Source organism: Lathyrus oleraceus, chromosome 4 (assembly GCF_024323335.1).
Source record: "Lathyrus oleraceus cultivar Zhongwan6 chromosome 4, CAAS_Psat_ZW6_1.0, whole genome shotgun sequence".
NCBI classification, from domain to species: Eukaryota; Viridiplantae; Streptophyta; class Magnoliopsida; order Fabales; family Fabaceae; genus Lathyrus; species Lathyrus oleraceus.
Window position 1 is genome coordinate 486690868 of NC_066582.1, and position 18794 is coordinate 486709661.

At 35.0% G+C, this 18794-nt stretch overlaps 1 protein-coding gene across 1 annotated transcript; it reads right to left on the bottom strand.

Moving 5' to 3' along the window:
- Positions 1 to 342: 342 nt before the first annotated feature.
- LOC127076489 (casein kinase 1-like protein HD16) lies at positions 343 to 6264 on the bottom strand. The gene is made up of 16 exons (XM_051018155.1): positions 5532 to 6264; positions 4004 to 4135; positions 3825 to 3898; positions 3656 to 3725; positions 3460 to 3515; positions 3281 to 3352; positions 2967 to 3061; positions 2792 to 2858; positions 2568 to 2697; positions 2274 to 2492; positions 2048 to 2178; positions 1594 to 1768; positions 1344 to 1434; positions 1100 to 1257; positions 816 to 1004; positions 343 to 734 (listed from the first exon to the last, which is right to left on the bottom strand). Exons 1-16 carry the CDS (start codon positions 5853 to 5855, stop codon positions 675 to 677), a joined length of 2043 nt encoding a protein of 680 aa, XP_050874112.1. The 5' UTR covers positions 5856 to 6264; the 3' UTR covers positions 343 to 674.
- Between the last annotated feature and the right edge of the window lie 12530 nt (positions 6265 to 18794).

The following is an 18794-nucleotide window of genomic DNA, read 5'->3' on the forward strand; positions in this document are numbered from 1 at the left end:
ATTTTTAATAAAATAATCAACAATGAAGTTTAATCTATATTTCATTCCACTCACATACGTGAATGAGAAAGGCAAAAGGCATAGGCTTCGCCAAACAAACATCATTGGGAAGAAAAAAGTGATTTTAGATTTCTTTTGGGGGATGAAGTCTGATGAGCTGGTTCTAGTTGCGGTTTATATATTTAAAATGGTTTAAAGAATTTATCTGATTGTATCAGATACTTGATATGTTTTTGAGAAAATATCAGATACTTGATAGACAATGAACGTTGACTTTTAACTATTTATACCTATGATTTTTATTGTGATGATTATGATGATTAATATAAAGAAATTTTAGCATATCTACCAAACTTAAAATCTGTATACCCTTGTAGCTGTATTAAAAGTGCCTCGTCAGCAAAACATTACCTATTCATTGACATAAACTCAATTTCCACCCGATTGGATAAGTGAGCTGTGTTAACTTAGTTTTACTGAAAATATTCATTCTTCTACATACATAATAGCCATCAAAATTTCTTGTCCCCAGCTCATCATGCTTTCTGGATATATACTAGAGTCCAACAGTATGTTTGTCCCAAAAAAAAACTCAATTATTTTGGGTCCAACCGTACGTTTGGAGCTTTTCAACTGAAATCCAAATACTTTGGCACCTTGGAGGATCTGCGGTATCAAGAAACGGTGCGTCCATAGCAAATAGAGGCAATGTAGAGGTTCTTGTCCCACTTATCCTGTAATAAAACCAAAATGATCAGACTGCAATTAACTCTAAATTAGGTGCATGAACAACAAAATGTGACTATATGACCCACCTTAACATGGGTACTAGGAAAAGCAGTAGTCCTTAGTGTTTCCTGAGTTTCGTCCTGGGGCTTTTTACTAGGAACACTCAGAACAAAAGCAGCTTGGTCCCAAGTTGCAGCAAGCGATGTGATTCGGTAACCAGCTTCCCACCGCTTGTGAATCCCTTCACTAGGATACAGAAAGTCTAGTTCGACCACCTGCAAATTCATAAACTTAAATGAATACTAATTCATACTATTAAGTTGCATTATGACTTAACTACGGTCAGATAAAAGCTGAAATCAAAGATGACCTGCTCTGTAAACCCTGCCCCACGAGACATAACTACTCCCCATCTGGCCCCTGCGGTGGCCATTGAAGTTACATAAAAGCCCTCCTTCCACTTTTTGTTAATCCATTTGAAAGGAAATGAATCACTGACTTTGTATGATTGCTGCAAATACTGGGTGCCTGAAATCCATGATCTAAGTTAACGGAATGCAAAGTGGAGGATTGCCAAAGCACATAAGCCAATATATATCTTAAAAGGAACCAACCTTTAGACATTACTACAAGTGAACTCCCATTTACAACTCCTGCAACTGCACTGATATAATAATTTTTTTCCCACTGCTCCATGATCCATTCCTTTAATAAAATCAAAAAACAGAAATCCCTTGTAAATAATAAGTGTGGCTTGAAAATATAAGGATTAACAATTTCAACACCCATGCATATTTGGTGTGCTAAGTAGAAAATTTAATAATCCACAAGTAGAAAAATATATGGCTGTAGATTGAAATTTACCTTGTGCAAAAATTGGGGGGAGAGTTTATAAACTTGGGAAGTGAAACCTGTCCCTGCGTCCATGATTAAGGCCCATAGGCCCTGAGATGAAGAAACACTGCTAATATATAAGCCATCCTCATTTCCTTTCTCAATATGCTGGGTTAGCCTTGTACTCGACACATTGTAGTGATATCTACACAACACAAAGAAACCCACTCCTAAATTAATGCATAACAATTCCCTTACATCAAGCCTTAAAACCGGATAATACCCTTGGCATCTAAATTTTGTAATCAAAAGATAAAATCTGAAGAAAGTCAAACATAAGCAACATATACAACACAAGAGTATAAACAGATTCACACATATGGTATCAGTTGAAGAATCACACTCTTCAACCTTAATTTTAAGGACAGGGAAATGGAAGTCATCCCGTAGTATCAACAAACTTTTAAGACTTATTGGTATATACCTTTGTTTCATCGGTCTACGAGCATTGTAAACACTAATCCACTGGTTTGCTGGCAAACCCATTCGAACCTTCTTTTTGGGTTGTTCATCATCATTGTCTGAAGCCAACCGGCCTCTTTTATGACCAACAAGCTTCAAGCAAATGAATTAGCAGTGTCAAGGGTTAGACTACAAACTACATCTATGCATAAAACAACACAAGAGTAAAAGGATAGACAAACTGATACCTTTTGAGCACCTTCTGTATTAAGTGGCCTAATATCTGGGTTTGGACCAACAATCCCATCAAAGAAAGAAATGTATTTTGCATAATTAGGCTCTTCATCAAACTTTAAGCTCACTACATGTTCAATAAACTCTTTAAAAGGCTGGGGACAAAAACAACAGAGGGTTTCTGGAGACGTTCCCATCTTCTTCCTGCAAACCTGATATCCTTTGTTTTCTCCCTGAGAAAAAATGCTTTAAGAACAACATTCTCAAACATGAGAGAAAAATGAAAAACTGTTTAAATATGGACCAACCTGGAAACCCTGCCAAGGAAGACGGCCTCGAAGAAGAAATATTAGTGTATATGCAAGAGATTCCAAATCATCCCTCCTGCTTCCAGTTCTCCCCAAATGTGCGTGCACACTTGCATAGCGGACAGTGCCCCTGAAAATATTTTTCACATGATACAAGTTAATATAAATAGAGTACACTAAAATATTTCAACTTTTTCTCTAATATCCAAATTAATTATAAATACCTGAAAACATCGGGCCTTTGGTCATAGTTCACATGCAAACCAGATGTACTATCCCGCCATTTAGTAGCTGCAAGCCCAAAATGGCGCAGAAAAAAGCCAAATTAGTAATTAGATGATGCTAAAGTATAAACATAACACGTGACCCATGAATAATCAGTCAATAACTAAAATATACCTAATCCAAGATCTACTAGGAATAGTTTTTTCTCGTCAGGTGTCCCAGAAGCGCCAAGCAGAAAATTCTCCGGCTTCACATCTCCGTGCACATACCTAACATGATTTCAATTACTATTATAAAATATCTTAATTCACATTTTCCTATGTGCTTCACTAATGTCAGCAGAAGAATAGGAAAAGGATAAAGAATAGGTATATCTTTACAAAAGTTTATATCCAACATTCAAAGGCACAACCCAAAAGAAATGAATGCAAATGATTGATCATGGCTTCATGCATGGAAATAAATTAGTTGAGTGGTAATAAAATTACCCTCGAGAGTGCATCTTCTCCAATATGGATATTGCTTCAATGGCAATACAAGCAACCATTTCAGTGGACAGGCTGGAATTGACCCAAAAAACAACATTAACATAGCAATTGAAAGTCAAAATTAACAACAGAGAATATACTTTTATGCACATCTAACAAATAACTAACAGAAGACTTACGTGTGAGAGTAATTATTCCAAACATCCCACAAGCTAGGTCCTAGAATATCCATAATCTGCACATATGAAAGCCATAAGCCAAACAGGGATCTTCAAACAAAGCAAACTCAAATTAAAGAAAAATGACATTATCCTTCAAATAATAATTAAAAACAATCAAATCCAAATTACTAAAGAACAAAACCAAATAACATACCATGATAAAATAGTCTCCTTGCTTGCCCTTGTAATATACCTGTGGCACACCATGACTTCCACCGAGGGTGCTGTACAAAAAAAAAGTTATAGAAAAACATGCATAACATACCCTCAAAATACAAAGCAAATTAAGATAAAATACAAGAATGAGCAATAATAACACTCACTTGTATACTTGCCACTCATTCGGTGGTCCACTGTTACATCCTTTACTACTTGTATGCTCAAATTTTATTGCTACCTGATTAAATAATTAAAAACCGTGAATTCCTGAAATTAAAATGCTTTAGCAAGTAAAAATATAAGAAATGTTAATTATCACTCTTTAGCGATAGGATGCATGTACCTCTACAGCTCCAGGTCCAGTTCTCTCGCTCAAATTTCCACCAGAAACACGCCGACCAAAATATACTTGACCAAATCCACCCTTGCCAAGTTTTTTCTCGGTTTTATACAAAGGAGAATTGCCTACTTGAACCTGTGATAAGAAGAAAACAAAATTATGATACAAGTATTACCAGAACAGAGTTATAGATTAGGGAAAGTGGAACATTTGTAGCAAAGTATTATTATACTTTATTGGCATCCATGATTGAATAAAACCATGACAAAACTAGCAAGAAAAAAAATAGTTTGAACAAATTACTTCTAAACAACACTAACAACCTGAGCCTTTTCAATAGCTTTTTTTTTAAAATTTATTCAAGAGTCACTTTTCAAAATGCCGATGCTGCATGGAAAGCCAAAATTTCTACTAGGCACACAATACATCCATAACATCACTACAATCATTATTATAAATGGAAGGGTATGCCATTAGACCAATGATCATATATTATTTCTAGAGAGAAAAATCATACTTTTATAAGATCATGAAGTGTTGAGTTTAGAAACGTTGAGTAGTGCTGACTATAGTTCAAGTGGTGGAGACAAGTAATAGGTTGGATGTCATCAAGAATCAATACTGATTATGAATCACACACTACCAGGTACCAGCACACTAAATATTCACTTTGTGATTTATGTAGGATTGTCACACATGGGTGGGAGTTGATAAATTATCATGGATATTTTATATAAAGATGGGTTGATGTGAATGCATGTTAAGAATTATACAGTTTTAGAAATTATGATGGTATAGAGTATCAAAGAAAAAAAAAGGAAAAGTGTGCATCAACAAATCTAAATGCTGTGATTTTAGAAACCTGTAACAGAAAAATATGTTGTTCCCATACTATGACCTATTTAAAGTGAGGAAAATAGAGTAGTTTTGCTCAGTAGAGACACAAACTTTGTCAACCATTATTTCAACTTGTATGTATATGTACAGTTTTACTAACAGAATGTCCTATCGGTTTCCAAAACTGAATAATTAAGTCATATTTTTATACTATCCGTGACAAAGACTTGAATCGCATGAACAGATCGCAGCCGTATGCCTTTTCCTATCTCGAAAATCATACTAACTAATCACAACAAAAAAGCCAACGAAATATTCAACATCCCCAGACTAGGTCCACCCCAGATACTCTATACCCCTAGGCTGACCTTGAGGATCTAATTCACAAGCATGATTCCTGCATTCACACAGATTCCTTACTTTAAAAAACATAAAACTTAACAATACCTCACTCCACAAACAAGCCACAATCACAATAAAAAGTTTCCCCAATACCATTTCAAACCTCTGGCCAAAACACAACTAGAAAAATGAGCTACTTGCAGCTTTACCACATCAGGTTTACCAAAACATGAAAATCCTCAAACCATAACACCTATTCATATAACACCCTGCACATGCACTTAACTAAAAGATAATAATTGCATGGTAGATAAAAAGAAACGCAACAAAACACAGAAGAATGTTAAGAGACCTGTTCAGGAATAACCAAGGCGTTACTGTCCTCTTCACCAGCTTCAGCCTTGCCATTACTGTGACCTCCGTTATCACATTCATCCATCGCCTTCTCCTCTATTGCTTTCCCTTCCTTCACCACCGCAGCAACAACTACGTTCACATTTACCGCAGCTACCTGCTCTTCAACCTTAGCGTTCACAGCCGCTGCAGCTGCACTCCGCCGTCTCGTCCTATTTGCAATCGCCTCCTCTTCAATCGGACTTTGTTGCTGTTCCCCCTGAGGTTGTCGTTGTCGCTTCGGTGGCCGACCCCGGCGCGCTCCACTTCGCACTACCGGCATGGCTCATTGTTCAAATCTCATCCTCCGGCAACCGGGAAAATAACCACCGGAAAATCGAAAACCTTATAAACTCCGTTTCACCCCGATCAGAACTCTCTCCAGTTCAACAAACGAAAGTCGAAGTAAACAATACTGGTTTCAAAAATCTTGAAACGGTTTTTCTAAAGACGGAAATGAATGAGCAAAATGTGATGAATTGAAAGGGTTTTAAGTTGATAATGTTGAACCCTAAATTTGGTGATATCAGGGAATTTCGCGGTAGAATTAGGGTTCTGACACGATGACACAGTGAAAGAAGAGGAAGAAGAAGCTACTGTATAGAACAAGAATGCCGAGAGAGAGAGAGAGAGAGAGAGAGAGAGAGAGAGAGAGGCTTTTCGGTACTTTGTTGTGAGATACAGAACACGAGGTTTTTATTTGCGTATATTTCATACACCTTTTTTTCTTTCTTTTTATTTAGAAAAAACGAATGCCATAAATATAAATTTTAAAAAGTCAAAATAAAATATTTTATTTTGAAATAGTTAAACATATTCTTCAACAATTCTAGATAAAAAAAATTATTTAAAAAAAATAAAACTTTAAAATGTATTGATTCACGAATTTCCATATAAATTTAAATTTTGGAAATAAGATAAAATGATGAAATGGTACTGTGGTCAAAATAAAGAATATTTTTGTTCTTATCATTACATTACTCACTGTAGTATAAACTCAACTCTCTAGTAAAAAAATAGATATAAAAAATACAAATAAAACTTGTTATTGAAAAGGTAATATTTGTTATCAATTTTCTAGAATATTGTTTAATTAAATTTTTACTTTTTAAGTGAAGGTTCATTTTAGTCCTTAAAAATATTATGAGATTTGATTAAATTTATTAAAAAAAAAGAATTTTAATCTTTGAAAATAAATTAAAATAGCTTAATTCCATATTTAAATTTCATTTAATTGATAAATGAAATAGAAAATAAAATAATTTAAAATTTTGTAATGAGAAAAAAAAGGAAAAGTAAATAGTATTAAAAGAAATAAATATATTTGTAATTAAAATAGAATAAATAAAGACTAAAAGTTAGTTAGTATTTCATTACAATAAAAAAATTAACAAAATAAAGAAAATAAAAATTATACGGTAACAACCCATAAATTTGTAATATTCTAGATTAAAGTGATTTTTATTTTATTTTTATTTTTATTTAATTTAATTTTTATTTAATAATTATATATATATATATATATATATATATATATATATATGTGTGTGTGTGTGCACGATTATTATTCTTTTAATTTTTTTTCAAATATTTCTTTTACTTTTTTTTATTTAGATTTTTACTTTAAAATTAAAAAAAGAATATTTTAATATTATTGAGTAATTGATGTATTTAACTTAGGGTAATGCTAACTTGTGTCCCAATGGCACAAGTTAAGAGATGAATATAGAAACAAATTCTTGGAAAATGTGTATTGAATTTATTAGAAACTTATCATTAATAATTTTATTTATTTTTCCAAAATAAATTTTCTATTTGTGGGTTTCTTAACATGTGTTATTGGGGCACAAGTTAGCATTATCCTTTAACTTATATATAGACCAGATACATTGACTCTTCAATGAATTTGAAAAATGGATCTTCTTTTGTAAGAAAAGAAAATAATTTTAATATTAATGAATAATTTATGTATTTAACTTATATATAGACCAGATACATTGATTCTTCAATGAATTTGAAAAATGGATCTTCTCTTGTAAGAAAAGAAAATAATTTTTAATATTAATGAATAACTGATATATTTGACTTATATATAGACCGGATATATTGACTCTTCAATGAATGTAGTTATTGTACTTACTAAAGGTGCAAATGCATGATAATCTCTAGTGATCAAAAGGTTGTCAAAGGATTTCAAATTGTCGTAGGATTGAGAGGTCTCGCGTGAGTGAGAAGTTCGTGTATTTATGTATTTTTTGTGTTGTTGTCAGTTTAGTCTATCATGATATTGAAGTATTTATAATCCATTGAGTTTGAACCCAAGTGTTCCTAGGATATATCAACCACTCCAAGAATGGGTAGTTGATTCTCTGAAATCCAAGGAGCGTAGTTAAATCTCATGACCCATATGTAACATTTGCTAACACAATACACATGACCGCGCGTTATGGTCAAAAACACTAATAAGACGACGTATCTAGAGAATGAGTGCCTTATCCGAAATAGGGGCGTTCGAACCAATAAAAGGGTGACCTGGAAAGAACGATTGGCATAGAGTCCTTCAAGCACAAAGATTTGTAGAGGGCAAAGTGTTTTAACCCCTTACTCATCTTTGAGTTTTTCATATGAACCTAGTCGAAACTTTATTCTTACTTAAGTTCTCAAAGCTTCTAGACGAACCTTCTGAAAGAGGTTTAGGTGAATCCCTCATACGAGATTTAGATGAGCCTTCTTGATGAGAATTAGTTAAGTCTCTCACGCTAGACTTAGTTGAGTCTTCATGACGAGACTTAGTTGATACTCTCAAGCAAGACCTAGTTAAGCCATCCCAACGAGACTTAGTTGATTTTCTTAGGCAAGACTTAGTTGAGTCCCTCAAGCGGGACTTTAGATGATTCTCTCGGACGAGACTTAGATGAGCCTTCCTGACAGGACTTAGTTGAGTCGCTTATGTGAGACTTAGTTGAACCTTCTCGACAATACTTAGTTGAGTCCCTTAGGAAAATTTTGGTTGAACCTTCCTGGCGAGATTTATTCGAGTCCCTCAAACAAGACTTAGTTGAGTCTTCCTTACCAAACGTAGTTGAGCCTTCATGGTGAGACTTAGTTAAGTCCATCAAGAGAGATTTAGTTGAGCCTTCTTGACGAGACTTATTTGAGTCCCTCAAGCAAGACTTAGTTGAGTCTTCCTGGTGAAACATAGTTGAGTCTTTCTGGCGAGACTTAGCTGACTCCCTTGGGAAGGAGTTAGATGATTCCCCCAGGCGATACTTTAGATGAGTCCCTCAAGTGATACTTAGATGAGCCTTCCTGATGAGACTTAGTTGAGTCCCTCAAGCAAGACATAGTTGAGATTTCCATACGAGATTTAGTTGAGTCCCTCAGGCGAGACTTAATTGAGTCTCTCAAGTAATACTTTAGATGAGTCCCTCGAACGAGACTTAAATGTGTCTTTCTGACAAGATTTAGTTAAGTCTTCCTGATGAGACTTTATTGAGTCCCTCGAGAGAGAGTTAGTTGAGTCCCTCAGGCGATACTTAATTGAGTCTTCCTGGCGAGACTTAGTCGAGTCTTCTTAATGAGGCTTCGTTTAGTCTTCCTGAATAGACTTAGTTGATTCTCCTAGGTGAGAGTTTGTTTATGAAACTCTTAAAGTCCTAGCTCTTATGTTACTAGTGGATTAGGTGAGGTCGCTTGGGAGTGATTCATCATTTGGTGCTAAATGAGTAGTCCACTGAGGTGGGGAAGATCCTTTAGGGAAAGTTCGACGATGTAGTTACCTCGTAGGGAGGTAAGGATCTTCTTGTTGAATTTCAACAATGTATTATCCCATTGGGCGTCCATGATCTTCCTGTGGAAGTCCATTGATGTATTACTCCGTAGGGAGGCAATGATCTTCTTGTGGAAGTCCAGCGATGTATTACCCTGTAGGGCGGTAAGGATCTTTCTTTGGGAGTTCATTGATGTATTATACCATATGGCACCAAGGATATTTTTTTGAAAGTTTGACAATATATTATCCACGTAGGGCAGCAAAGATCTTCCTATGGAAGTTCAGTAATGTAATTAGATAGTAATACCATAATAACTTATTGCAAATATCATAATCTTTTACAATAGTTTTTGTAAACAGACAACTTGTCCTCTTACCAATCAACAAAAATAATATCTCATATTGACTAAGTTCCAAGTTCTGGAAATGCTTCGTTCATTCGATGTAGTCCCTCCTAGTTAAGTTGTAGTTTTCCCTATTGGGTGTGTATTATGATTTATTGTAGCACTAAATCTTCTGCCTATATATCTCTTTGAACCATCTTGGAGTTATATCTTATGGTTTCTCTTTGTTTAACATTGAACTCTCGAATGCGAGTGACTTTTATTGTCTCGTCAATTAGGCTAGTGACACATCTTATCCCTACTTCATTCTCTTCCTCACATTTTTATTAAACTTTTATTCATTTAAAATAATATAAAAACAAATAAATAAAATAAATTAGGTGATTTATTTGGGTGACATTAATTAATTAATTGAAGATCCATTTGTTGGTAATAAGATCCAAATCATCACATGCTAAGGCCCAAAAGGGAAAAATTGGAATTATGGCTAGAAAACCCTAATTCAATTGGTTATAAATAAGAGACCAATTAGAACAAATGGGGGGAACCCGACGGCTACATCTCTCACACTCTCTCCAAAATCAAATGAAAAAAAAAGAAATTGAAAGAGATGCAAAGAGACGTTTCTTCTTCAACCTATTGATTTCCACTCTCTGCAACTTCTTTTCTCTCACAAACAACCAACATCACTTGCCTCTGCATCAATCTCCCTCTGCCTACAATCTTCTCGGTTGTGTCTCTCCCCTTTCTCCCCTCTGGCCGCTAACTCCAATCACCATCATCGATCTCACATATATTCTCTCAATCGATAACCATCATTATCGCTTCGTTATTCCTCACAAAAATATCACCTTCATCGACCATACACCACTGAAGCTAGCGAAAATATACCCGAATGCATCACACGCTCGAACATATAACAGAGTCGCCATCGAACTTTATTCATTCCCGAAAGAAAATGAAAACATCGATAAAACACGGGGGAAAGAGAATACTGGGTAAGGAAGTCGGTTATGCAAAGGGGAAAGTATTAACACCCCTAACATCCATGGTACTCCATGAGAACCATTTTGATTGTTCTTGCTCGAATGGGTGTTATATCTAAAGATTACTCGCAAGAGAATAAAGAAAAAGGGAAAAAATAGATATAGTGCTCGGTGAGGATTGGGGCCCTCACGCCTACGTATCCTTATAGTGCAATAAGAAATTCAGAGCTCCGTAGTTCATAAAACTAATGATGGGAGATGAAAGGAGTTGTGATAAAGAGTATGGTATGAACCAAAGAATAATTTGATTTGAACCCCAACAAGGGGTGAAAATATGAACCCAAGAGTAAATTGGTATGAACCAACAAGTGAGGGGCCTAAGGCATGGTATCACTGTATTGGAACAACCAAAAACAAATGAATTAAGTGTTTGGTTTTACAGCACAAACAACTCTTGATCCATAAGGAGACGTAAGATGAAGCTCAAAGAAATAGTGTATTTGGCTCAAAAAATATGGTATATCACATGAAGTGAATGAAGGTAGAATATGAATGTATTATGGGGATGAATGGAGTGAATAACCAAAGTCACAGAATTGAAGATTTGGTAATAAGCGACTGAAAAGGTATAATTTAGAACCAAAAGTCAGGGTATACATTGGAATCCATAGGAGAAATGGAATTTGCACCATAGAGGGAAACGATCTTATTGGCCGAAAAAGAAAGAATAAAATTTTCGGGTACGAGCCAAACAACTCTAGGTACAAATACGGACTGCCACTATATGGTCCTAAAAGGGTGTATATGAAATTCCAAAGAAAATTGTATTTGGTTTGAAAGAAACAGTATGCCAATAGGGTGAACAGTTTAATGATTGAAGGTAGATCATGGATCGTGAAAGATATGAATGGTGCCCTAAGGCGGAAGGAGGAATAAATAAGTATGCTCGCGGAGGACTCGAACCCTCGTGCCTACATATTCTCATCGTGCAATGAGAAAGTCAGACCAACCGTAGTTCAGCCCACTACGGCTGAAACAAAGGAGAATATATTGATTTGCCAAGGTACACAACCCTTCAAGGATGAAAAAGGAGCGCAAAGGTTCACATCCTTCTAGGCAAGGTATTACTACCAGAGTTTATAACTACTGATGTTAAGGAACTGAACTGCGAAGGTTTACCACCTCTCAAGGCAAAGAGAACTGGACTGCCAAGGTTTACCACCTCTCAAGGCAAGGAACTGAATTGCCAAGGTTTACCACCTCTCAAGACAAGGAATTTAATTGGACTGCCAAGTTTTACCATCTCACAAGGCAAAGAAATGAACTGCCAAGGTTTACCACCTTACAAGGCAAGGAAATGAACTACCAAGGTTTACCACCTCTCAAGGCAAGGAATTGAACTGCCAAGGTTTACCACCGCTCAAGGCAAAGAACAAGTCCAAGGTTTACCACCTTACAAGGCAAGTGCCAAGGTTTACCACCTCTCAAGGCAAAGAACAAGTCCAAGGTTTACCACCTTACAGGGCAAGTGCCAAGGTTTACCACCTCTCAAGGCAAATAACAAGTGCCAAGGTTTACCACCTTACAAAGCAAATAATTGAACTGCCAAGGTTTACCACCGCCCAACGCAAAGAACAAGTCCAAGGTTTACCACCTTACAAGGAAAGTGTCAAGGTTTACTACCTCTCAAGGTAAAAAACAAGTGCCAAGTTTTACCACCTTACAAGGCAAATAGTTGAATGATAGAGGGTATACAACCACAAGTTTCTCTTAGCCAAAGTGATCTACTATTGAAGTGTTGAATGCTTGATATGCCTGCTTAAAGAAGACTTGTCAATTGTGTGATTCAAATTGCACTAAAGTCTATGAACAAAGGCGAGTACCTTGAGCAACTGGGTTAAGCGTCTTGTACCCAAGGATATACATAATGAATTAATGGAATTCTCCACTCTCATCCATTCTTTATTGCTTAAGGCTCATAGCAGGCAACTCGAATCAAAATTGACAAGTTGCTAACAGGATATCCTGAGTGTTGATCTTATTGATGTAATTCTACTTGTTATAGAAGAAGACTTGACAATTACGTAATTCAAATTATGCTAAAATCTATGAATATAGGTGAATACAATGAGCAACTAGGTCAGGCGTCCCGTACCCAAAGATATTCATAATGAGTTAATGAAATTATCCAATCTCATTCCTTATCTATTTCTTAAGGCACGTGCCACACACTCTAAATTATGATCGTCAAGTGTTGATACCTTTGTTGTGCTTGAGAAGTAGTCCACGTTGCTAGTTATGCTTGACTGATGTTGACTTGAAGTCTTGATCTTGCATTTGAAACTTGAGGTCTTAAGCTCCTGAGATTCAGCATATCCACAATAGCTTGAGCACAATGAACTTGTCATATCAAGTGATCAAGGGTCTTTTGATCACTTGAAATAGACTTGGGGCTTATAGCACAATTACAAAGGATTTGGTTGACCAAAGTGACCTTTGGTCAACACTAATCAATGGGATTGAAATGAATAGTTGAACTATGTACAATACTAAACTTATTTAATTAATCAACTAAATAAAATCATACAGTTCTAATTAAGGCCCTAAACTAAGGGAACATGTCTTCAAATCAAGATTTTTAAGCCCTAAGGGCAAAATGGTCATTATGCAAATTGATTTAATTAGGAAAATAGTTTCTAATAATCAATAATTAATTAAAAACTAATTAATCCTAATTATACTTGATTATGCAAAGAATTTAATTAGTCTAATTTTTCTAATTATCTTAATCAAATCAAAGTATAAACATAATATAATTAAAAAATAACCAAATTCTAAAAGTCTAATTGATATCTATTGTACAAGGAACAATCTAATTAGATTAATTAAAATTCTAATTAACTTAATATCTTAATTAACTTAATCAAGATAATTAATATGATGATTATTCCTAATTCTAAATCATAATGGAGCTAATTAACATGAAATAATTTAATAAATAAAAAGTTCAATGGAGTGCAGGAACCTGAAGGAGGTGTAACTTGAGGTTCGTTGGGATTTTAGGCCTAAGTTGCAAATGGTTGTGGTCTTAAATCCAATGATTCACCCAACTTCACAATCATACATGCTTCCATATTCAAAAGTTACTCTTTCTCCAAGTGCGAATTTGAAATGAACAAAGCAAAGCTCTATTTCGACGTCATGTGAATCCGAAATCAACACAACCACTTCGTCTTGGCGTTGAACATGGTATAATTAGGAGGATGCAATCAAGTTCAAAGGTAATCTTCAATATTTCGGATTCAAATGACGATGCAATTTCAAGATTCTGGATCGAAATCGGAGAGAGAACTCATCGACTTGAAACCTTTGGTGTAGCCAGGTACTGAATCTTTCTTTCCTCTAATTCCATTCACCTTCTCTTTTTCTTCTTCTTCGTTGTATTTTTGTTGATGTAATGCCTCTTCCCGAGATGTGCGTGTGATAACTTGTCGTGAGGTTGAGGGAGAGTTGAGAGAAATGGTGAAGAGAGGTTCGCGAGGATCTGAGAGTGTTGATGATGGCGATGCAGAGTAACGTATGATGATCCGTTCTGAGATTATGCTCGGCATTTTTTATCCCTTTCTGTGATTTCTGAGTTCTCTCCAATGAATTTGGTGAATGATGAATTTATAAATGGAATGAGTTAACAAAATGTTAACTTTGTTAGTTGATTGAAAATGAAAGTTTGTTGGAGTCATCACAGAGTTAGTTTTTCGGTTATGATTTAAGTTAGGTTAGTTGAATGATGAATTTATGGTTTTAGTTTTTGGTTCTGAAATATTCTGTTAAATGATATTGGTGGTTTTGTTATTTGGAAGTTGAATTAACTTGAATGTTAGAATTAGGGAGTTAGAATAATTAGGATTAATTACTCATTTGAACTTGGACTGTTATCAAAGCTAGCTTATGTTAGACTGTTATTTTATGGATTGTATTAGTTGGACTGAATGAATATTATGTGTATGTGTATTTATGTCACATTTCTTAGCAAATGTTTGGTTTGCGTTGCATTTGGATATGATAGGTCTCACTTTATTCTAATGCATCCCCTTTGTTTTGGTCATTTGGTTTGTTGAATGTATTTGAAATGAGAATGTATTTGAAATGAGAATGTGTTTGGAAGAAGTCAAGGATATGTGCTTTGGAAGATGTTTGGTGAGTTTACATGCTTTGATTTGTATGTGAACAAATAACTCATGGCTTCTTGACGAATTTGCCTTTGTAGGTGATCCAGATGGAAGGATAACTTGGCTGTGAAGAAACAATGGCATGATACATGGAATGAATATGGGATGAGGATGAATCATTTGGGTTGTTGAAAATGTTTTGACCATTGTAGTTTGTAGCTTGAAACCTTTGTAAGTCTATATTGAAAAATGATTGTAACTTTGTAATTTATGAGAAGTTGATGAATGTTATGACTTGAAATGGAAATAAGTTGGAAGTTGATTAAATTCAGATACATTAATTAAAATCAATGGGTAAGAAATTCCAATGTGTAATTTGAATCAAATGTAAGTGATAAATGACATATGGGCCTATGAAATGGATGGTTGACTTTGGTCAACTTATTGACCAAAAATTCAACAGTTGACCAAGGTAGTATAATAATGGATTAATTAACTTAATTAGTGTGGGAATTAATTATTTAGTTGATATGAGAAATAATTAAATTAAATAGAAGTATTTAAATATTAGGTATTATTGGACCTAGTGATTAAATGGCATGATACATGGAATGAATATGGGATGAGGATGAATCATTTGGGTTGTTGAAAATGTTTTGACCATTGTAGTTTGTAGCTTGAAACCTTTGTAAGTCTATATTGAAAAATGATAAATGCCATATGGGCCTATGAAATGGATAGGACCTAGTGATTAAATTAGATGATTTAAGTCAGAGACCAGTGTCTGTAAAAAATTGTCACCAGTGGGGTTCGAACCCAGGACCTCCCTGAATCTGTACATGCCTTACCACTAGGCTAGAAAGGTTGTTGTTGAATACTTATGCAATGAATAAATATTAATCTAAATCTTGATTAAGATAAATTAATGAATTAATTGGGCATTATAGCTCCGTTTTGAATGCGGACGGATGCATTGGTAAGATAATGAAAAAGGCTATTATTATGATATCATATTATAGTGTATTATGCGTCTTACAAATTCTATGAATTTTATTTTGATGGGTGTTAAACATGGTTGATATGTTTGATTGTGAAATAACATGACTAAAGATAACGTAAAGGATTATTATTATTGTTCCATGTTACAAAATATTATGTGATTTATAAATGCCATGAATTTTATCATGATGAAAATAAAATATTGTATGGTTTGTTTGTTGTGTGTTTTTGTGTCGCGTTACGGTTTGTGCGATACATTGTGTTACATTACGCCATTGTGTTACATTATGCCTTTGCGTACGCGCCCCACGTTATAATATGTGCCTTGCATTATGGTTTATGCTCTGCATTACAATCCGCGCCCTGCATTACAATTCGCGCCCTTGCGTTACAATCCATGCCTTGCATTACAATACACGGCCTTGCGTTATGTTAACTTCCATCTTGTCGCATTACTTTTTGATTGGCTACATTAACTTTCTTTTTGTTACGTTATGATACTTTTCCTTATGTTATATCTCATTTTGATCTCGCTTTTTTGTAAGAATATACGTAATGAAACTCTAATTGAAAAGGGACGATCGAATGTACATCCGATAATCGAAGACTTAGCGTACGCTTTTCCCAAATTAATTATTCGTCTTCCACAATAAAACATTTTTTATAAATAAATTTGGATTAAAAAGGGAGTGGACGAATGTATACTCGTTTGTTTCTCGAGTATCGGAGACTTAGTCTGCACTTTGCTCAAACTGATTATTCGTCCTCCACAAAAACATTTTTATAAGTAAATTTGGATTAAAAAGGGATTAGGGGGATGTATATTCGTTTGTTTCTCGAGTATTAGAAGTTTAGTGTACACTTTGCTGGAACCGATCATTCGTCTTCTGCAAAAACACTTTTATAAGTAAATTTGGATTAAAAAGGGAGTAGGCGAATGTATATTAATTGGGTAATGCTAACTTGTGTCATAAGGGTACAAGTTAAGAACCAAATGAACAAATGTTATCTTTGAAATTGTGTATTGATTTGAATAAAAGTATAAAATTAATTTTTTAATTAATTTTTCCAATACAAACTTTCTATAAGTGATTGTCTTAACTTGTGCCCTAGGGGCACAAGTTAGCATTACCCATATTAATTTGTTTCTCGAGTATTTGAGGCTTAGTGTACACTTTGTTGGAATCGAATACTCGTTTTTCACCTAAAATCAATCTCAATCAATCAAACTCATTTTTCCATTATGCAATCTGTTGGTTCTATGTGTTGGCAGCAATTTTGGTAAAACAAAGGAATTATGGAATTATGCAGGATTTTTCCAGGATGTCAGACCCGATGTCATGACATCCTATACACAGAACATTCAGTGTGAATGTCTGGTGTTTTGTGATTACACAATTAATGACAATCTATGTATGATTGAAGATCTGATTAGTTGGCGCATTCAATCATTGATTACAACCTGATTTACTTATTTTCCAAGGAGATCTAACCAACTGTTATGAAAAGATTTAATTGGAAAATAGATTTAGGGTTTTCAAGATGTCCAAGCCCAACTGAAAGCTTCTATAAAAAGGGACTTAGAAGACCTGTTTTACAACACAACCAATACTGAGCGAAATATATAGAGAGAGCTAGGGTTTGTGTCTGTTTAGTCGTAAGACTTGTAAGCCATATAAGTCATCTTTTGATGATTGAATTGGACTGATTTGTGGTTGTAATTTGTCACTCTAAAGCTGTTAAGCAAGAGTGTGTGTCTACTTGATCAAAGTTGTGAAGCAAGATCAAGTGTGTGTCTTCTTGATCAAAGTTGTGAAGCAAGATCAAGAGTGTGTCTTCTTGATTGAAACCGTGAAGTAAAATCAAAAGTGTGTTATTGAAAAGTGTTTTCTTTTCTCAAGGGATTGTTGTTTAAGATCACGGGTGTGATTGTAGGGAAGTGAGTGGGTTCTCATATCTAAGAGTGCTTAGGTAGAAATTGCACGGGTAGAGATTAGGTGAGAAAGACTGTAACTTGTTGAAGTATACGGAGAGTCTTTGAATTGATTCTATTTTAGTGGATTTCCTTCCTGGCTTGGTAGCCCCCAGACGTAGGTGAGTTGCACCGAACTGGGTTAACAATTGCTTGTGTCTTTTGCTTTACCTTTCTATATCTTTCTTCTGTTAGTGTAATTTAGATATTAATGTCATGACATTACATTCGACATCTCATATTTGATACCAGAATTTCAATTTGTATCAGAGCGGGCATCCTGCTCTGGTTCTGGGTGAGATCTAGGGACAATACTTTCTGGTACAATGGAGAGAGATGGAGGATCTGTTCATAGACCACCAATTTTGGATGGTTCTAACTATGACTATTGGAAACCTAGAATGGTAGCCTTTCTAAAATCTCTTGATAACAAGGCTTGGAAAGCTGTGTTAACAGGCTGGGTGCATCCTGTCATTACTAAAGAAGGAGAAACCACTACTGAGAAGAAGCCTGAAGAACAATGGTCCAAGGAGGAGGATGACTTAGCCCTTGGGAACTCCAAAGCATTGAATGCCATCTTCAATGGTGTTGACAAGAATGTTTTCAGGTTGGTAAACAAATGTGAAGTGGCTAAAGATGCTTAAAACATCCTTAAGACCCCTCATGAAGGCACATCTAGAGTAAAGATGTCTAGACTACAGCTGTTCACCTCTAAGTTTGAAAATTTGAGGGTGAAAGAAGATGAGAATATCCATGAATTCCATATGAGTATCCTTGAATTAGCTAATGCCTCAGGAGCCCTGGGAGAAAAGATGTTAGATGAAAAATTGGTAAGAAAAATACTCAGGTATCTACCTAAGAGATTTGCTATGAAGGTGACTGCCATAGAAGAATCTCAAGACATCTCCAACATGAGAGTTGATGAGCTGGTTGGTTCTCTCCAAACCTTTGAAATAGGATTGAATGATGGTTCTGAAAAG

Excerpts from the sequence above, each read along its gene's own strand:
- LOC127076489 (XM_051018155.1), bottom strand. The coding sequence starts at position 5,855 with ATGCCGGTAGTGCGAAGTGGAGCGCGCCGGGGTCGGCCACCGAAGCGA. Across the intron at positions 3,516-3,655 it reads AAGGAGACTATTTTATCATG|ATTATGGATATTCTAGGACC; the intron begins GTATGTTATTTG and ends TCATATGTGCAG. Across the intron at positions 1,005-1,099 it reads GGGCAGGGTTTACAGAGCAG|GTGGTCGAACTAGACTTTCT; the intron begins GTCATCTTTGAT and ends ATGAATTTGCAG.